Below are 22,729 nucleotides of genomic sequence, written 5' to 3' on the forward strand. Positions count from 1 at the left end.
TATTGGAAATCTGTATCCTGGAATACTCTTCCTCATTTCCCCAGCATGATATAAAGCTCCCTGTTGGTTCTGGCCTTAGCATTGGCTGCTACCCTGTTGTATCTCTCCCAGGAAATCTTTGGTATGAGCTTTGTTGTAAGGTGTGACTTCGTGCAATTCCTTGGCTCCCAACTGCCAGAACACCTTTCCTTTCAGAGCTGCCACAAATCTGCTGGGCTTAAGAGCTGTAACACTTACAGCTAGGTTCCCCTAGACTAGAACTGGAAATAGTTGCAAGCTGTCTTATGTGGGTGTGAGAAACGGAACCCATGTCCTCTGCAAAGGGTATCAAGTGTTTTTGACCACTGACTCCAGTTCCTTTGACAAATTAGACAAGTTGTAAAAGCTTTGTGAGATAAACAAGAATCAGGTGACGGTCAAAAATTAAGCTTAACAATGTGGGGACAGATCTGTTCAAAGTTAGGAGTGATGTTCATCTGTCACCAGCATGCCAGCCGGGTACTGAGTTATACCTCCTATGTACTGGGAGTCACACTTCCTGTTTGCTAGGGATTAAACATTCCAGACATAGAGGTTACAAGCTACCTTGCACAATTTTGTCTAGAAAAGATGCAAATGTTTGTCTCCTAGCCAAAATTGTCCAATGGCTACAATTTAGGTGTGCATTTTACCACTTATGTATTAACCACTTAATTAACCACTTATGCAGCTAACCCAAGAAAGATAAGAATGCCCAAACATTTTGTTTAAGTTTTCTCTTGAATATTTTTACTATTCCATTTTTCCATTGATAATAGATTGAATAAAATACTGCATTTTCATTTTGTATTTGCATAGAATTTATAATTTTGCCTTTTAAAATTCTATCTTTACAGAAGAGGGGGAAAAGAAAACTTGTGATGTATCAGATAGCTCAGACATATCCTTTTTTTTAAATATACTTCCAAGGTGTTGCTTTATGGAAAATTAGCATTAACACATGAAAAAGCAATATCTGTTTAACTATTGCTAAACACACTTCATCATCATCTGTCAAAGAGGAAAACTGTTAGGCATCTTGAAAATAAATGCATTACTTCCAATTTTGTGGGAAACTGACTATATTCGAATTTTATTTATGAAAAATAATCCTCATAAGTTTTCATTTAAAGCTTTGGCATTTATGAATAATATTCTATTAACTTCATTTAACCTGCTTCTGTGGCCGCTTGGAAGCAACAGAATTGATCATCTCTCAGATCAGCACACATGTTAAACCTGATCGTTTATGTGACTGGGATTAGACAAGGAATTATTTTCAAGTTGTTTAAGGGTGAGATCTTTTCATATATGAAATTCTAGCTTGGCCCCATGTCTACCATGGCACACTAGTGCCTCTAACATGATGATGCCTGTTAGATCCTGACTCTGCAAGGTCTCTATTAGTGCTAGTCACTGCCTCATGTGTTCGTGACCTTTTTTCTCCTCTTTCAGGCAGACCCTTACCTCTGCTGAGGCCCCCAAAGGTGGTAAATTTTTGCTTTGTTTCAAAACTACTCAGATTGGGTACCTTTAATCCCAAAATATGAAATGTTCCAAGATCTAAAGCTCTCGGATGCCACCCATCCAATGTGGGATGAGTAGAGTCAAAACATAGGTGCACTTATGTTTTCAGTAAGGTTCTGAACAAAGCCACCTTCAGTCCATGTAATTAAGGTATGGAACAAATGTCATACACTCTTGTGTTCAGACTAGAGATTACTTACACATACAAATATATGCTAAAATCTGAAGAATTCCAAATCTTAAGTACTTCTGGTCCCAGCCACTTTGGAGAAGGGAAAATCAACCTGTATTAATTTGAGGATTCTAGTATCATTTGAACTACTTAGTTCCAAAGGCAATGAACACACTGAGGTATATATATATATATATATATATATATATATATATATATATATATACACTTGAAAATTCATTTTTTTCTCTACCATATTGATAGACCCTCTCCATTCAAATATAGAAGGCCAGTGTCTTACAGATTTGTTAGGAATTTAGTCCTGCCATGGATTTCTGTTGATAGTATGTAATATGTAAAGACTCAGTCATTCTAAAAATATCCATTGAGGCTGTAGAGATGGTTGAAGGATTAACAGCACTTGTTGCTCTTGCAGAGGACAGAGATTTGAGTCCCAGCACTCATGTGGCATCTTACAGCTGTCCCTGACTCCCATTCTAGAGGATTCAGTGCCCTCTTCTGGCCTCCAGAAACACACAACATACATACATACATACATACATATGTACATATGTACATGTAGGCAAAACACATACATAATAAGCTAATAATAAATATTACAAACAAGCTATTCTCTTACCATCTGGTATTTCTTCTGGTCTAAATCTCTGGAATACCACCAAGAAGATACTGGGCAAAATCCTCTCTTGTCATAAACATAGACTGCCTTAAGTATTAATTATAAAGTCATTTCTTACTATAGAAAATATTAAGTATAACATGGAGAGAAAGTCAGGAATAGATCACGGTGATTAGACAAGGGACTCTAACACTCAATAGGACTGTCAGTGATGTTTTCAGTGAGGACAGAACTTCACAGCAAAAAATAAGACGAGAGAGAATAGAGAGAATGAGCACGGCATGAAGTTGGCGAGCACTTACTATCCAGCTATTTTGTCAGGTACCTGCATAGATGCTGCCATGGATACACTTTGATGTTATTAACAACTATAATCAGCCAACTCTGAGTAAGTCAGATGGTCTCCTTTGGAACATGCCCTCTGGGTGTGAGATGGCCAATTACACCCAAACAAATCAGAGCAATTATGATTACCAGCACTGAGAGGACCTCTCCCGAGATGTCAGCCACTCTTCCCTCCTGCAAGCCCACCCCTACAGTGGCCTGTAACTCTGCCCTGGCTGCCTGTAATCCTAGCGATTTCTAGTTGAGTATAAAGCAAACAGAATAGCTTTTTATCTTTCCAGCTTTCAGGAGATGGGAATTTTCAGAGATGCAGCTCTTTTTGGAGGCCAATCATTTTCCTCTAAGTAACTTCTTACTCATGCCTCTATGAAGGGAAAACAAACCTCAAAACCTCACTGGGTCACTAAGCTGGACTTGAGTGGCATATTTTCATTAGTGTGTCACCAATGCCCCATATGCCTGCTCACATCTTCCCAGTAAAACTTAGGTAATGGCTCTATGAAGGTGAACCTTACTCAGCTAGATTTTAAAAATGTTATGAACAGAATTTAAGTCCTGGAGAATAGGGATTCTGCCTCAAGACAGAAGCCTTGTTTGAATCTCAATCTCCCCCCTACAGGCCACTCTGCAGGAAAACACATTATTCCTTCCTGCCCATCTCTCCGGATTCCTGTGGGTTCCGTTTCTCTAGAAAGCCTGCCCAATACAGGGAAGAAGCGAAGTATTCTGAGTATCCACAGAAGATGGCTGGAAGAATGAGAACAGGTCTGGGTAAAGGAGGAAGAAAGGTAAGGGAGCATGAGTGGTGAGAAGATGAACTGAGCCAGGGACAGAGCTCAGAGGTATCTAACGTCATGCAGAAAGCAAAGCAATCACACAGCACTCTACCGACCTCAAGGAACATCTTATTGCCACGACATGGGGTCATTCCTACGGCTTTTGTGGAGACTCACTGACTGTTGTGCTGCAGGGTAGGTGGAAGGCGGAAGACTAGCTAAATGGATGGACAATGACCCCGGTGTGACCGAGACAGTGATGAATGGACCCAAGGACAAGAGGAAGAATGGTGATGACTGTCATCTCAAGGAAACCTTTCAAAAGGGGCAGCAAGCAGAGAGTGGTGGCTTGTGCCGAAAGTCTCAGCATTCAATATGCTGAGGCAGAAAGGTTAGGTTACTCTTTAAGGTTACCCTTGGCTAGAGCGAGATCCTGTATGAAAAACTAAATAAAGGTAACATGATTTCCTAATAAATCTTGCATGAAGCGTGAGAAAAAGAAAGACATCAAATATGATGCCAAGGTTTTTTTGGTTAGAGTAACAGGAAAACTGGCACAACTCAGTCAGAGCTGGTCACATGACCACTCATTTTCTTCCTGTATAGCCAAACCCATGGATCTGTTTGCTTGGTCATGATGATCACCTTCCATAGGTTAGACATAGAAGTTATCACTTATCATAGGCTCTCTCTAATACTATATAGGCTGCATTTGGCATGTAGGATAATTTCTGCCTTGTTTTAGACCAAGGCAATTATATTTGTACAGCTATATCCTAAGCACTTGAGATTGTGTTTGCTGATAACAGTGGGCATCCAGCAAATATTGTCCAATAAATGTGACCATCAAAAAGTAAATACTTTGTGTACTACTGAACATCTAAAAGTAAACATGGACTCGGCTCCTGGCCTTCCCAGCCTTATCAGCACTTTTCCTACTTCCTTCTAATTGTTCCTTAGCTAAAATAATAAAGATCAATATCCCTGTGGCTTGACACAAATTTCTTTCCCGAGGTTTTATTGTTATTGTAATGTTTACACAGCTTTATGAAGGATGCTCCTGATTGCAAACGGATGATGCATCCACCAGACTATGGAGGTAGCAAATGTAGGGAAAAACCCAGTCTGGAGCCCAGGAAGTGTCTGTGACCTACTCTCTTCATGCAGCAGATCTCTGATACTGGCGAAGCATGTAATCATCCAAAGCCTCAGCCTCCCCTATAGGACCCACACTATCAACTGCCCTATGGCTCACGGGGTGATGAAAGAAGCATCAATCAACAAGGGTGGTGCATGACTGAATTAGTCTTTTGAGGGCTTGGTTCCGTGTGGTCAAAGTGCAGAACAATGAAACCTGTTCAACATGCTGTACTGATGTTTCTGCTAAATTGTTTTCCAGTTTTGAAGCATTTTACTCTTCTAATCTTACATGGTTCACTTTTTTCTCCATAATTTCCCCAATTGGTCACATCTATACAGAGACCACTGGGGTGTCTGAAAGGGATCGGTCAATGGCGATCCAATCGTTTGATGCTCGGGGCATGATTTGTAAAATGCATTCTCTGTAGACATGAACTTGAGAACAAATCTGAGACTTTCCTCTTTATCTGTAGCCATCGATAACATTAGTCAGCCTGTATTAGAAAACAAGCATACATAGACAGGCCTCTGGGTAAACAAGTGCAGTTTATAAGTAGGTTGCAGTAAGGGTATATCGAGACCTCTCTCTGGGTTCTTTCCTAGCCTTTAGCCTACAAGAAAGGCAACCAGCCTTCTAGACAGGTTCAATATGAGTCTAACACTTCGGGTAAGACAGTTTAAATTCTAGCATTTCCAATAGCTTCAAACTTCTGGATTTCTATGTAGTGAATTGCACAATGCACTCTCTTGAATGATTCAGAGCCTGTATCAATGTCTAGAGGACAGAAGGAGTTTGCTTTAAACTCTGCTTTACGTACGAATTCCATTCTTCAGCCTTGTTCATAGTCATGGTCAGTCACTGGAGACTGTCCCTCTAGAAATCTGCCTCGGTTCACACTTGGGTCCTACCAACACTATTCTCCAATTTCTGTTGTCTTTCTCTTTTGCTTTCCAATATCTCAATCTGTTGTGCAGCATTAAATTTAGATAGCAGAGTATTAGCACTCTGAAAATATGATCATAAATATATTTTTCCTTGGCAGAAGTACAAAATGTAACTGTTGGAGTCAGTATATGGAACATTTCCAGTGCTGCAAAAATCCACTGCCATGGTTTAGATGGACAGACAGATTCGCCTTCTGGAGCAAAAGTTGTGAACGTGGATATACATGTCAGATAGGAAAGAGGTAGGAGGGGGCAATGAGTGAGGACAGAGAGGGAGAGAAGAAAGACGGGAGGACAGGGGTGGGAAGGGTCATGTAGGGGAGAGGGGGCAGGGAAGAATGGAGAAAGGGAAGGAAAAATAGAAGTGGAGTGGAGATGCTCTACCTAACAAATACTTAGTTTTTGCTCAGCAGAAGGAAGACCTATGTGCTGAAAAAAAATCCACATTTAATTTTACTATGAAAAATAAAAATTTTTATATCATTGAAATAAAATTATTCTGTCAAGTCACACCAAAGAATAGCTGTGATGGCTAAGACACATCCAGGCAAACACCCAAATTATTAGAAAAAAAACCTCAGCTTTTGTTTTAAATAGATTTCTGTTCTCAGAAACAGTGGTTATGTAAGTAAAATAACTAGAATTCTAAAAGAAGACACATTTTGTCTGTCAGATTCCGTCTTATACATTCCAAATTGTATTTTAGATAGTCAATCATTCCATCAAATATTAGTTGGTACCACTATTTGCCAAGCAGTGCACTGGGAATTTTAGAATGTATATGATCTTTATAAGGAAATTATTCACCATGACTGTGGTTTTCTTGGTGCTGTAATAAAACTCTTCTAGATCTAGTAAGCAGTAAGAAAACAAATCAGTTTCTTTTAAACCATTAGAAAGGTTATCACTGAATTTAGACAACTCACACATTACATATGGAAACCCCAGGTAGAGAGTGTTCTCCATTTAGAAAATATGAATTCAGACAATTTGGGTTAAAACATTATTAATTCAGAAAAGCAAACTATAAATCACGGTGGGCATGTCCGGCTGTGTCATTTTGGAGGACACACATTCAAATATGTGAAGACGAGACACAGCAGTTAGCATACATAACATACCTTCGCCATCTTCTCTGCCAGCTGCAGGCGGCCGTCCAGCTCCCTTCTGATCTGGGCTGCTTGTTCATCAGCATTATCCAGCTTGAAGAGAAAAGAAATGTGTGCATGTGAACAAACAGTAGCCCAGTGGCACAGAAACAAACATTAAATGACTAAAGAGGTTGAGGAAGTCCCCCAGCTACCTCATCAGACATCTGATTGATTCCACTGCACCCCAATCATATTACTTTTCACTGGGTTTTAGTCCCAAAAAGTTAATCAATAGCTCAATTTATTAAGAAATGCAATTATTAGCTAGGCAGTGGTGGCACACTCCTTTTAATCCCAGCACTTGGGAGGCAGAGGCAGGCGGATTTCTGAGTTCCAGGCCAGCCTGGTCTACAGAGTGAGTTCCAGGACAGTCAGGGCTATACAAGGAAACACTGTCTCAAAAAAAACAAAACAAACAAAAAAAAAACAGGAAGGAAGGAAGGAAGGAAGGAAGGAAGGAAGGAAGGAAGGAAGGAAGGAAGGAAGGAAGGAAGGAAAGAAAGAAAGAAAAGAAAAGAAGCCCATCCCTCCCATTCTCCTCTCTTCACGGTCAGCCCTGAGCACTTCTGCATCGGTGAATTTCTTCTTTTGTTCTCTATTATATGACAAGATCTTGATTAATATTTTATTTCTTATTTTCTACTTTTAAAACCATCTCTGCATTTTTTAGCTGTACTAATGCTAAACAATTAAAGTACTACTTGAAGGACAATTTCTGCCATTTAAGTCTATAAGCACTGTTCATTCCAGGGATAATATGTAACTGCCAAGCAATCAAGGTTCAGAGGTCCCCACAGGTGGGCATTACTTTCAAGTTCTGTTACATGGTTTTACATTTGATGAAGGGCAAATAAAAAAAAATGCAGCCACTGCATTTAAGAAATCCCTCAGTGATACGGATAATTTTCATTTATGAATTGAGACCATTCTTAATTTTCCTACCTGTCCTCATGCTCCTCCCCCTTCCCAATTACTTAATCTTTGATTAGTTAGTTCATCATGAGATGTAAAACTAGCGATATTCAATGTCAAATTCCTTCTCAATTCAATCCATTCTCCTTCTCAATCCTTACCATCAAGAAGCTAGAACAAAGAGTGTAACAATACTTTAGAAAAAATACTAAAAATTTTTAATTATGTATGCTTGTTTCTGTGCGAATGTATCTCATGGGTGTGCATGTGTTCCTAGAGGACAGAAGAGGCTGTTGGGTTCCATGGAGCCCAAATTGCAGATGGTTGTGAGTGCTGCTATCTATCTATCTATCTATCTATCTATCTATCTATCTATCTATTTGTTTGATTATTTATTTATGCTGATATTTGTTTATTTGTTTATTTACTTGTTTACTTATTTATTTATTTATTCCACAGGGGGAAATACAATAAAAGACAATTTACATCTAAAGGAATTATAGAATTTTCTCTGAGGATATTAGTATCTTAAGAAGCCACAAAAATCCTTCGACTTTCACCAGAATGGTACTGACATCATCAAAGATATAAATCTCTAGATTGTTTTACTTCATTTTTTAAGGAGTTTCAGTACTTCTGAATTTTAATGAAGTTTGTTCTGTAAGAGACCTTTCACTACTTTAAAAACAAACAACAATGGCTTAACCGCATTTGTTTGAAGATGCAGCCAAAGAAAAGAACTGCGTACTGACACTGCAGAGCTAAAAGCAGAGACAAGGAGGCCTAGCTTTTATGACTAACACTGCCATCTCATGAATAATCATTCCTGAACACACGTATAAATAAATTCTGGGAACGGAGTGTAATATAAAAATAGGTAAACATTTAAGGGTTTACCTGTTGAGGTTTGGCCTTTTGCTATGTACTGTAATGTGAAATACTAGGCCTCCCCGCCCCCAAGGTCTGGTTGATGCCTATAGCCTATATCTGGGCAGAAGCAGCGTAGGTGGAGCTTTGGTTCCTGGGCATGGGGTCTGAGGTAGGAGGGTTACTAGAGGGAAGAGAGGAGGTAGAGTGAGAAGATGCCCTGGAATAGGTGAATCTTGAACTCATGGCCATGAAGGCTGGCCAGACCAGTTGGAGCATGGGCAGCCCAGATGGGACATGACAAGTTGTAACTCAGGGTTATTGATAGGGACGTAGATACTGACAGCTTAGAGGGTAGATATCTGCCCAGGTTTAAAGGCTTATCATAAATATAAAAGTTTTGTGTCTTTTATCTGGGAACTAAAGGTCCATGGCAGGGTAGAAACCCACAAATGAGATTAAATATATAGTACAACAACATTTCTCCCTTCTTAGAAAATCTCATAGAGGATTTAAGGAACAGATTATATCAGTTTTTTTCAACATGTGAGAATCTTGGATTAATATTGCAGGCTTTGTCTTATTTTGAATGCTTTTGTTTGTAGCATGCTTTATGATAAAATTGATACACTTTTCTCTCACCACTCCTCATTTCTTTTCTCTTTCTCTGAGAGAGGATTTCTCTATGTTGATTAAAGTGGCTTTTGACTCATGAACAAAAATGGCCTCCCTTCCCCATCTCACTCATGAGTGCTAGGATTACAGATGTGCACTACTGTGTCCAACTTAGTCTAAGGCAGTATTTTTTCCATTGAGAAAATTATAGATTTGTAGACTAGTGAGAAAGATGAAGGGGATTCAATGTGCCTTTCCCCAGGATATTTAATACAATAAAACCCACCCATCTTATTCAGATTTACTCAGGATAAAATGATCATACAGGATGTAAATCTTCTACTACTGGAGAGACATGGAACAGTTCTGATCCCTCTTGGCATCCTGTTGTAACAACACCTTTCTTCTACCCAACCCCTAGCTCATTAGTTTTGAAGATGATGAACTTCCCTTTACACAATACTTACAAGTATATTCTGCTAAGGCAAAGAGGATTTTTAAAATTTACATAACAAAATAATTTATGCTCCCCAGAGAAGGTAATGCAAGTCAACATTGAAGAGTTTTAGGTCTAAAACCTTTGACCTCTTTGCCATCTGAAGGGTCTGAATGTCCTGTGAACACTCATGCTTAAAACTAGCATCAATGACTGAAAACTTGGAAGTGCAAATCTATGGCTACAATGCGCCACGGGACAGCCAGCCTTACCTTCTGTCTGTCTACTTAAAAAGTCAACGACAAAATGAAAAGACACATTGAATATAATGAAGAGATGAATCATATTTTTGATTCCTTACTTTAAGCACTCATGAATAATTCCATGTTATACATGGTGTGTCACCTATCTAATTCCTAAGGCCCCAAATAGAGGTCATTCTGACATGTCTTTCCTGAACAGCTCAAGCCCAGTATACCTACAGTTATATAGAGTAAGATCTAGGGCTACATAGTTGCAGCCCAAGCAAGACTTGGAACTTGGAATGTTTCACCAGGTCCCTTTTTGTGCATGAATTGTACGCATATACATGTACATATGTGTGGGCACACATATACCCTTCAAGCCACATATACCATTCAATAACAGATCTTATTTTGTTAATTCAGCTAGGATACTTCTAATTAAGAAATAATTAAGGATTAGTATGAAGGGAGGGGGAAGATGGCCCATTGAGTAAAGTGCTTATGTGAAGACACGAGTTCGGATCCCAGCCAGGTGTGAGATGTGGTGATATACATATTTAATCCTAGAACTGGGTGTACAGAGACAAAAGGATTCCTGAGGTTGGCTGGGAGCCACTTTAGCCTACCAACAAGCAACAGGGTCAGTCAGAGACCACATCTCAAAAAGTAGGTGGAGGCTGACTGAAGGTGAGGACTGAGAACTGCCTCTGGCCTCCTCCAGATGTATACACTCATGTATATCATACAAGTGCACACACATATACACACATATATGCATTCCCATGTATATAAGCCCATTCTCAAAAAGGTAGCCAAAGAAAATCACTTCTTTGTTCTTTGAATACTCAGTGCAAACTAAATAAGTGATTTTTGAGCACATCCAAAAGGACATATGATGTTCAAGAGAAAGAAACATCTAAATACATAAATTACAGAGGCGGTCATTGTCAGATGCTGGGGAGATGGCAGTCATATTGCTGGTTATACAGCTGTTGACTCGGGGATTGTGGTAAGATCTCAGGCAAGTCTTCATTTCAGCAGTATACCCTCTATTGAATTTCATTTTCTCTAAGTTTATAGTTTCAATATTTTATGTGACAAAAGATTATGTACCTCACAGATGTCTTCCATGGCACTGGGGATATGGCTTTTAAAGCATGCCATTCAACCCTGACCATGACAGGTGCACAGGGGCACCTCTCACTTCAGCCATGCCTCTAATTTATATCACACAGATATTTTATAACTTCAAGTTTCAAAGAATTTCACTGAATTGACTTATATTGTCAAGAAATGTACTTTGATTTTCTTCCCCTTCATGGCTACAGGGATACCATTTCCCCATTCAGAATGTCCTGGGCAGAGAATTCTCATCTTGACCCTTTAGGATGCTGTGATCCTGTTTAAAGTTGTGATCTGGATGAGTTGTAGATAACTCTCTTTTCCCTCACAGACCTGCTTGCATTTGATAGCTAACCTACAGTTCTTAAAGATATGGGTTACTCAAAACTAGGGAAGAAGAACCTATCAATTCCATAGTGCTTCTCTGGATGGAGAGAAGCCTCTTGTCATTTACTCTGAGAGGCTGTATGGTCTTTGGAACCTAACCCACAAAAGCGGCCTCCTTAGTCCTCCATACCATCAGCCTGCTGGCTCTAAATGCTTTCTAAGGGAGCACCCAGGCCCAAGCTCTTCCTCGTGCACGCTCATAGTCGTGCTACTTACTCACACCCATCAACTTCTCAACACTGTGAAGTGAGCCAAGCTGCAGATTTTTCAGCAGCTATTAATTTACAACATCCTAGGAGATCATACTCTTGAATAACAAAATAAAAAATCCAATATATATGAAACATGTATGTATATGTGTATATATATGTATATATATATATATATATATATGAAAATGTAATTGCTGCAAGAAATGTGGAAAGTATTAGACAAAGTTTGCAATGAAAAAAATCTGTGCTAGTGGGACCAGCGAGCATCTTTGAATGTGAAATTACTGAATGTGCAGAACGTTGATGTGTTGATCTCAAACCCTAAACTGACCTTGCTCAGTTTTCCTCTCACTCTGGAGAAGAGAAAGCTCCAGAGAACAGAAATATTTTTTCGAAGTACTAGGTAAGACCAGGAGCCTGGGGATGTAAAACATTATCTTAAACACAAGAAAATCCTTTTTAGAAGTTATTTTTAACTATGTGTATGTGTATCTGTACAGATGTGGTCATACTGAGTGCCCACAGAGGCTCCTGGATTCTCTAGGGCAAGAGTAGAAGGTAGCTGATAGCTCCACCACTTGGACAGGGACTAAGTGCTGAAGTCAGATCCTCTGCAAGAGCAGCAAGCACTCCGCACAATAAAGCATCTCCTCAGCCAAAGAAAAGCTGTACGTTCGATATGAAGAGAAATCTATCAAGTTTCACCCAACAGATTCTTTACCTAGCCGGTGGTAATGCACTGCCCTTCCAATGAGCTAAAAACTACCAACAAATTCTTGAATTCATTAAAGCTGGTCACATACGTTGTTCTAAAAATGTCCCTTATGGCATTATTTAGTAAAGAACGCTCTTTGAGATTAAACTGCCGTTGCCAGCCAGGCTAACTGTCCTTATATTAATCTTATAGACCACAAAGAGAAAATGAATAGTTCTGTTTTTCTATAGTGACATCTTTGTATATGCTAAGCCTAGTGTGCCCCTCTTCTGCTTACTGAAAAAAAAAGAACAATTACATTTTTCTTTAAATATCCACTGCAATTATGACATATTTTTACAATTAATTGTATCTCCTTAATTTTCTTTCCAGTAAGATAAATACAAATTGACTATGACTTATACTGTCAAATATATTTGATATTTCCCTTGAAGTTAATTCATAGTAGTGTACTTTATAAATTTTATATAGAAATCTGTTATTCCTAAGAAATAATTGTTGCAAAAATGCTTCTTTAAAATCAATTTATCCAGTGCTCTGCAGTTTAGCATAGTCTTATAACACTCTCTCTTTTAAAAAAAAAGATTTATTTATTATTATATCTAAGTACACTGTAGCTGTCTTCAGACACTCCAGAAGAGGGTGTCAGATCTCATTACAGATGTTTGGGAGCCACCCTGTGGTTGCTGGGAATTGAACTCAGGACCTTCGGAAGAGCAGTCAGTGCTCTTAACCGCTGAGCCACCTCTCCAGTCCCCAACACTCACTTCTTACTTAATGATGTCGAAGTACAAATGAGTGTCTCTAAGATGGCCTCAAAATAGTGATCAAAAGATTTTTTTATTATCAAATTATTTTACCTCACCTGTTATGTCTCGGTCACTACTCAAAACATAAATTATAAGACAAGAACATCTCTCTACAGCTGCTTTATTTATGTGGCTGTGTGTCCATAGTCTCAGCTCTGACTTCTATCTTGGTTGTTGGCAGCTGCACTCTGCTTCAGAGCCTGTTGCAAGTCATTTCTCGCTGAGGTGGTATCTGTTAGAGCACAGGGCTTCCCCATCTCTCAAGCTCCAGATCTAGGAGTCGATATAAAGAGAAGTTCTTTCCTTATAGTCATCTTCATATGAGTTCAAAAACTAAACTGATGTTTAGCACTCACTCGATGACTTTCTATAGTGGCAAATAAATCTTCCTACTTACTATTGGTCCCACCAAAATCTCAAGATGTGAGAGGGAAAGCCATGGAGGGTAGGAGAGGAAGTGGATGGATAAGAATGAAAGCTAAGTAAGGGAGAATGATAACCCAACACCTTAGCCCAGGATTTAGACCCTCATATGCTTTGTACCAAGCCACCATTCCAACCTATTCTACAGTTGTGTTATCTATACAAATTTATCCATTTTTAATCAACCATGCACATTCAAACATTTTCCAGCATTGCAGGGGAGCACCAGGACAGAGAAGTAGGAGGGGGTTGATAGGAGAATGGGTGGAGGGAAGAGGGCTTAGGGAACTTATGGGGAGGGGGAACTGGGAAAGGGAAAATCATTTGGAATGTAAACAAAGAATATAGAAAGTAAATAATAATAATAATAATAATAATAATAATAATGAATGAAAGGTCAGGGAACCCCTTGATTTTAGCCCAGTGAGATATATATTTAGATCAGGAAAAGAAATCAGTGTGATTCTGGAAATTAAAGGCTCAGGCAAGAGTAAGGTAATAGGTAGAAGAAAGAAGTGAACAGGGAGTGGTTAACCAGAACTAGGAGAACCGGGGAAACCTAACAGAAATGTGCTATAGTCTGTAATTACACTGTAAATTAATTTAAAGAGGCATGTTTTATTTTCCTGTGAAAAGCAGGTGATTTTTTAATCTTTTATATTTTTTAATGTTATCTGAATAACTTAATACATGCTTACAATGAATCCTACTTGCTCTAATAAAGGCCTTCCTTAGCCCCCTGCCACCAAAAACAAAAAAAAACAAAAACAAAAACAAAAAACAAAAAAAAATTTTTCCAAACCATGGAAAATGTTGTGTCTACTTCTCCTAAAGTGATGCTCTCCTCCCAAACTTTAGTTTTACAGACACGTCTTCAAGTTATCGTTGTCTGAGAAAACTAACTAAAATGAGTATCAACATTAACATAACACCCAGAGATCTGCTTTCACAGTGGTCTTGTACTTCTCTGGTGTTTATGATCCCTTTCTCCAAATATAGTCCTCATGCTTAATTTTATACCTACCTCATTCTACTGAAGGGAGAGAAATACATCCATCATTAATGCTGCGATTCAGGCAACTCAATTTTAATGCAAATACGAAAAATAATGCCATTTGCATCTGGAATTTTCCTAGGCTCTAACATCTTCTTCACACTGACTCATTTTGCATGAAGCAACCCCCATGAGAACAAAACTAAAAATCTTTCCTTTGCCTTTTGATCACTAAAAAATAGGCATCAATTACAAAATAACTATCTTTTTATAATTTCACACAACACAAGAACATAAGGAAATGAAGTTATTACCTGGCTCGTGAGAGCAGTGTGTTTCCTGTATGATGTTATCAATGAAAGGATCAGATAACATCCTGTCTGCTACATACAAATCTTTAAAAGAACTCCCTTATATCTACCTCTTAAATTATGCATAAAAATCTGACTCAGAAATAGCAGTTCTGCCACGGATTCCTGCAGAACAGTTCTAAGAGTCTTAAAAATTCATTCCCCAAACCACACTTTCCTTTGAATACGTAAAGCAGGGAAAAGATGAATGAGTTAATTAGATATAAAATTACCCTATGTGAACTGAACTAAACTATATTAAATAATGGATCAAAATGTTCAAAGGCAAGAACAAAAGAGATTTAACCTCAAATATTAAAGCCGTGGGATTTCTGTTGCCTGAAAGGTAGGTGTGTGTGTGTGTGTGTGTGTGTGTACCCATTCTATAGGTACACATGTATGTGTGTATACATAACTATGCACATATAGCCTTAAAATAATATCAAATATAGCTCTGTACATATTTATACACCACAAATTGCTTTAGAATTTACATTAATACTTCATCTTCTAGTACTGTATATCAGGCCTAGTGGTTAAGAATACTTGTTGCTCTTCATGGGGATCTAGGTTCAGTCCCCAGCATCAACTTCAGTCTGCTCTCAATTGTCTATAACTCCAGTTCCAAGAGATTTGATGCCTTATTCTGGCCTCCATAGGCACCAGGCATGCACATGGTGCCTATATACATATGTGAGCATTCACACATGTATCTAATAAAAACAAATAAATCTTTAAAAGATTCATCTTTTGTACAAAATTAAATACCTAATATTTTCAAGCAAGTATTTGCTAGCAATATTTACTTGATAGAATGGTTAAATCTATATTTGCATTAATCATCCTACAGTTCAAGGTTTAACCACTAAATAAAATAATGCATGTAGACCCACTTTCAAGATTAGCACTGTAATTTCATCATGACTAATAAAAACTAAATATGACCACTACTTATTTGATATCGTCAACTGTCCTTTAATAAACATTATCTTGGTTAGGCCCCAGAGCAGTTCGCTACAGTAGATCTTATTACTATCCTGCCTCAGTGATGAAAATCTATATCATAGGTTGATGTAAGCCCCCTTCCTACAGTCACACAACTGATAAAGGGTTGGGCCAAGGTATTAATCTCACAGTTTGGTTCCACGTGTCAGCATAACTGTTTCACACTCCTCAGTTCTGTGTTACATATATCTTCTGTTCTTTGATTTTCATTGTATATGAATACATGCACAAAATAGGAAACACATTATATATTACTATACACTAATGGTAAAAATAATATTTATCCTATGTTCAGTAAAGCAGGTACTTTATATGCATAGAAACATAGATGAAATAGTTGATAATGATGGGTTGAGTTATGGTACAAAGCTGTACTTCTTCGTTTTTTTTCTCCTCTCCCAACATTTAGTCAAAAGGTAGGGAGGGATACAGAAGACCTCTGTGCAGAAAGTAGAATCTTTGGTCTTAAAAAATAAAGATGTAGGATATGCAAGTGATGGAGATAATGCAAGGTAAAGTTAAAAGGTAGGAAAGGGAAGCCTGACAACTATTAACACAGCAGTTAGAGAGTTAACCATTACAGGAGATCTAGATGTTCTATTGATACAGGGATGTTCAATGTAAATTTTATGCAAACTCCATACCACTTTATAGAAGAACTAGAAAGAACATTCATACTTTGCTATATGAAGGGGGTTCTGGAACTATACCTCTACAAATAGCTACACTGTGAGTTAAAAACCACATGATTCATAGATGGAGGTATAAGTCTTATTCATTTAAAGTTGCCCAAGTCAGAATTACAAAATCACATTAAGACAGGAAATGATGTCATTTTAAGTGTTTAACAACAGAAGTCTTTCAATTACTTTGTCCCAAGGTTCAGAAATGGATCGCAGCTATTTGTTACATAAAGGTCTTACTAAGGGAATAACTGGACTGTTCCATGCTATCTAGGGGGATTAGGATAAGAGAAAGAATTTTTATTGGTCTAAAACAAAGAAGATTTAAGATATGGCTTAAAATATCAAAGTTCTCCAAATGACTACCAAATGTCTATTCCCAAATCTTACCACTAATTACAATTACAAATTTGCATATCCAATTTCAGTGCTATCTTTATATTGACAGGTAATACTTGTGTTTTAATATATATGTAACATCAAACTGATTCCAGGACCCACACTGAGCAGCCCTACTTCAGGACAGTTGCTACCCCTCAAAGGAAGACGGTACAATGTCTGTGCAGGAGAGGCAGTGTACTGGGACAGCGGCCAGGGAGGTGCCATGCTGGGCCTCTCCAAAGAGTTCTATCAGATGAGCATCAACAATACCCTGCTGGAATTTGCAGGTTGTTCCTTCCTAAGAGAGGCTGGTGATTCAGTGTTTTATCTAGGCAGATATATAAGAATTGAGAGGAATTTTGCAATAGAATACAGAGCATAGAAACATAGAGAATGTATAGACTCCAGTGAGGCCCAGCAGTTGACAAGTTTTGGAGGCAATAAGTAAATCCAGATCTCTGTTTTGCTTTCAAGACGTGATGTTGCCCGCCCCTCCCCCAGCCCCATGCTATGAGAATTCTGCCCTAGGTGGTTACATTGTTTTGGAAGGATACAGACACTTTTTGAGGTAGAACCTAGCTGGAAGTCAGTAAGAACCCTGGAGGATGTCTTGTCTAGGGCCCTTACCATTCTCTCTGCTTCCAAGCTGCCATGAAATAAGTGACTGTCCTGCGCCAGCCACTTCACACCCTTGATATTCTGTCAAAGCACACAGGGCCAAGTGAGCACGGGTGGAACCCTGTGTACCAAGAGTCCAATTAGCATTTCCCTTTGGGTTGTTCTTCCCAGCATTTTGCTTTGCTGTAATGCAAAAGTGATCACTACAGAACACTTGTATCAAAGGCATGGTCTTTTGGACCCCAGTTGTAGGAAGAATCTGGAAGAATCAGAGACATGGGCTAGGGATGCTCATGAATGCTGTCATCATAAGTGGACAGATGATTCTGGTGGGAGCTCAGAAAGCTCATGGCAACAGAAGCAAGCACGAGTTTCCTGTGGACATTGGACTAAAAGCCACTTGTGTTATATTTGGGCAACAAATCTGTCCTCATTTTTCTCTCTCCTGAAATTGAGGGGAAGCTGAGTTTTAAACTAATTTGCAGTAGAAGAAAATTTAGCATCTTGCAGGATTTAGACTATGGCATGGTTATAGATGACTGCTTTTTGATTACTAAGATTTATAAGAGTGCAACAACAGAAAAAAAAAACCAACCAAAAGGCCTGAGACAATGAGAAGAGAAAAGTATTGATTTAAAAATATACAGTATGGCTAGAAAAGAAAAGAGTGAAACCATGAAAATTTATTGTTATAGATACTGGTGCTATTTTTAAAAACTTGAGTTACTTTGTAGTTGGATAACTACAAAGGACACTTCAAAGCTAACCCCTACCCATCTCAATCCCCAGGGTATAAAATGATATAAGGTTGCTCATTTTAACAACTTTTTTGAGAAGACAAATTCCTGGTACGTTTTGCTTATACAAGGAAATACAAGGAACTATAGTCTTGAGGTCATTCACCTGGTCCCCCAGGAGCTACAGCAGCTACTATCCAAGGAGAATTGTGACCATGTAGGTGGTAGCAGACCTTGGCATTATCCACTTGAGACTGTTTCCCCCCCCCCCCCATATAGATTATGTGACAAAACCATGGGGACTTCTACCATGATTTCAAAGGACGGCTTTGCAATTTAGACAATGTGGAACAGGAGTAGATTTCCTACAAAAACTCCTGAGAAAGGATGGTGTGTGAAATTGTCGAAGTGAAGTCAAGGCTGCAGGGGAGGCCCTAAGATACTAGTGAAGCCACGACGTGAAACATCTATGTAGGAACATGACAGGCAATAAATTGAGTGATCATGAAAGAGAAAACATGGAAGGCCTGTGGGAGCTCATATCAGAAGCCCGCCTTCTCTGGATAGAAGGGAGTTAAAGGGCTTATGGGACTTCCAGGGAGAAGGGATCCAGAAAAGGGAAAATCACTTGAAATTTAAATAAAGAATATATCAAATAAAAAAAATTAAAAATTAAAAAAAATAAAAATAATTTTTAAAAAAGATCTTTAATGGGGTTGTAGCAATCAAATTTCTCCATGTTAAGGGAGACTACAGGTTTATATTATTATTATTATTATTAGAATCGCACTTCAGATTAATTGGTAAAATTGTATATGTTCAATAAGTTTTTCTTAATATTCCATTTCTGAAACAATGATTTTATTAAAAACAGTATTTTGCATCGATATTCATAAGGGAAATTGGCTTTAAGTTCTCTTTCTTTGTTGGATCTTTGGTTTTGGTATCAGCTTCGTAGAAGGAGTTGGGTAGTGTTCCTTCTGTTTCTATTTGGTGGAATAGCTTGAAGGGTATTGGTGTTAAGTCTTCTTTGAAGCTCTGATAGAATTCTCACTAAAACGACCTGGTCCTGTGCTTTTTTTTGGTTGGAAGGCTTTCTATGACCCCTTCTATTTCTTTAGGGGTTATGGGTCTGTTTAGATGATTTATTTGATCCTGATTTAATTTTAGTATCTGGTATCTAAGAAATTGTCCATTTCCTCCAGATTCTACAGTTGTGTTGAGTACAGGCTTTTGTAGTAGGATCTGATGATTTTTTGAATTTCCTCAGTTTCTGTTGTTATATCTCCTTTTTCATTTCTAATTTTGTTAATTTAGATACTGTCTCTGTGCCCTTTGGTTAGTCTGGCTAAGGGTTTATCTATCTTGTTGATTTTTTTCAAAGAACCAGCTCCTGTTTTTTTTTGTTTTTTTTTTTTTTTTGATTCTTTGCATGGTTCTCTTAGTTTCTACTTGATTGATTTCAGCCCTGAGTTTGATCATTTCCTCTCTTCTTGTCCTCCTGGGTGAATTAGCTTCTTTTTGTTCCAGGGCTTTCAGTTGTTCTGCTAAGCTTCTAGTGTATGCTCTCTCCAATTTCTTTTTGGAGGCACTCAAAGCTATGAGCTTTCCTCTTAGCACTGCTTTCATTGTGTCCTATAGATTTGGGTACGTTGTGCCTTTATTTTCGTTAAATTCTAAAAAGTCTTTGATTTCTTTATTTCTTCCTTGACCAAGGTGTTATTGAGTAGAGTATTGTTCGGTTTCCATGTGAATGTGGGCTTTCTGTTGTTTTTGTTGCTATTAAAGACCACTTTTACTCCATAGTGATCTGATAGGAGGCATGGGATTATTTCGATCTTCTTATATTTGTTGAGGTCTGTCTTGTGACCAACTATATGATTGATTTTGGAGAAGGTACCATGAGGTTCTGTGAAAAAGGCATATTATTTTGCTTAAAAAAGTGGGGTACAGAGATAAATAAAGAATTTTCACATGAAGAACTCTGGATGGCTGAGAAGCACCGTAAGAAATGTTCAACATCATTAATCATTAGGGAAATACAAATCAAAACAACCCTGAGATTTCACCTCACACCAGTCAGAATGACTAAGGTTAAAACCTCAGGAGACAGCAGGTGTTGGCGAGTATGTAGAGAAAGAGGAACACTCCTCCACTGCTGGTGGGATTGTAAGATGGTACAACTACTGTGGAAATCAGTCTGGTGGTTCCTCAGAAATCTGGGCATGACACTCCTGGAGAAACCCTGCTATACCTCTCCTGTGCATATACCCAGAGGATTCCCCGGCATGCAATAAGGACACATGTTCCACTATGTTCATAGCAGCCTTATTTATAATAGCCAGAAGCTGGAAAGAACCCAGATGTCCCTCAATGGAGGAATGGATACAGAAAATGTGGTATATTTACACAATGGAATACTATTCAGCAATTAAAAACAATGAATTCATGAAATTCATAGGCAAATGGTTGGAACTGGAAAATATCATCCTAAGCGAGGTAACCCATTCACAAAAGAATACACATGGATTGCAATCACTGATAAGTGGATATTAATTAGCCCAGAAGCTCTGAATTCTCAAGACACAGTTAGCATATCAAATAATACCCAAGAAGAGGGAAAGAGATGACCCTGGCTCTGAAAAGAGTTGATCCAGCATTGTAGGGGAGTACCAGTACAGGGAAATGGGCTGGGGGGGTGATCAGGAAATAGGTGAAGGGAAGAGGGCTTAGGAGAGTGATGGGGAGGGGGTAACCGGGAAGGGGAAAGCATTCGGAATGTAAACAAAGAATATAGAAAGCAATAAACAACTGACCATCAGTTTGAACAACTCATGTATGTTCATACCTACAAATAAAGATATATGAGTAAGAGAGACTTGAAACTATCATCATTTCATGTGTATTTTAACTCAATTTTCTTCTTTTGCAATTAAGAAAAGTAAAACAAATGGATTGATCTACCAGGCTCCAGTGTATGATTGCAAACCCATGAAACCACAGATAGCACTGGCTACACTCAGTGGCTCATAAGACCAACAAGAGACATGAGTGTGAGTAGGGGAGAGGCATATGGGAGGGTTTCGAGGGATGATAGGGAAGGGAGAAGTGATGTAATTATAATGTCAAAAAAGAAAAGAAAATTTAAAAAGAAAAAGAAAAGAAAAAAGGAGTAATAGCATTCAGTGGCTGCCATAACGTGCTTCATCTTCTTCTGATCTGATTCTTATTTCTGATCCCTCTATTTTTCCTTTTGCCAATTAAAATATTTGCTTTGCATCATTGTTATGTTAGAGGTGTGTGAATTGTTCTTTGATATTTTTTAGGGGCTCGCAGCTAAGAGCTGGCCTTATGTCTCTGAGGAGACTTTTCACTTAAGACTTCTGAGCAGTGATGGAATCGTTAGAGCTCTAGGAAATCTTCTATTTTCCATCATGAGTGAGCTAGGATCTGTTCGTGCCCAGGTATACATTGCTGTTATCTGAATATGAAATACCCTCCCACAGGCTTAGGTTTTGAACTTGTTTTTCCAGCTGGTATTCTCGAGGCAGGAGACTGGAAACTCCACTTGTCAGCTCATTGCTAGAGGTAGTGGGATGCTGAAGGCAGATCCTTTGGGACAACTGATGCTTGGACCCTGACTGTTATCTCTGCTTTCCAGTTTTCATAAAGTAAACCATTCTACTTAACCGTACACTGCATGTGTTCATCATAATGGTACACTTAAGCACACGGGCAGACTCCTGAAATAATTATCCCAACTAAGGATTATCTCTTAGTTGCATCTATGACGTATTTGTACCACAGCGTTCTGATAAAACCACAACTAAAACAAGAGGAAATTGGAACATGGACAGATTACTTGCTGGTTAATATGAGCTTTTATTCCTTTGCCTTTCTTCTGTTTAACAAAATATATGACCCACCCTATAAGTAAGTTAAGGAAAGGCAATCTTTCTGTAAGCCACATTCAAATGACTTTTTGAAACCCCACGTGGTTTCTGTCAGTACTTTGCTATCACCTTGGCATTGCTGCCTGTCACGAGGTAAATTCTGAGCTCTTCCATCAAGTTGTATAACTCCTTAAAGCTCATTTCTAACTTCTCTAGAACTTCTTACAGCATACCTTCCTAATTTACTCTGATCTGTATAGTTAGATTTTTATTACTCTGAACAAATACCTAAGAGAAAATAATTTAGAAGAATTTATTTCATTGTTATAGTTTTTTTCAGACTTTGGTTAATTGAATTAATGTGTTTAAGGATATTCTTCCTCTCATGGTAGGTAGATGAGGAGCCCTGAGTAGCAGAGGTTTCTAAGAAGAGCTACAGCCCTCAGAGATTCGCCCCCAGTGACCTAATTCCTCCAGTGAGGTACTGGAGCTCCTAGAACTTGCCTAAAGGGTGTGACTAGCTAAGTACTAAACATTCCACAAATGAGAGTCCATGGGGGCATTTAATAGTCATTCAAATAAATGTAACAGAAGCCATCCAGTCCCTGGTG

The 22,729-nt window shown here is 38.4% G+C and overlaps 1 protein-coding gene across 2 annotated transcripts in view; it reads right to left on the minus strand.

Annotated features, from left to right (window-relative positions):
- Nucleotides 1-22,729, minus strand: part of Cadps2 (calcium dependent secretion activator 2) — a 564,078-nt gene that overhangs the window by 327,685 nt on the left and 213,664 nt on the right. For both annotated transcript variants that reach the window (XM_052173304.1, XM_052173303.1), the window contains exon 4: nucleotides 6,685-6,765. In XM_052173304.1, coding sequence (XP_052029264.1) covers nucleotides 6,685-6,765 — 81 coding nt within the window. The remainder of the gene's footprint in view (nucleotides 1-6,684; nucleotides 6,766-22,729) is intronic.

The sequence above is a fragment of the Apodemus sylvaticus genome, chromosome 2 (genome assembly GCF_947179515.1).
Source record: "Apodemus sylvaticus chromosome 2, mApoSyl1.1, whole genome shotgun sequence".
NCBI classification, from domain to species: domain Eukaryota; kingdom Metazoa; phylum Chordata; class Mammalia; order Rodentia; family Muridae; genus Apodemus; species Apodemus sylvaticus.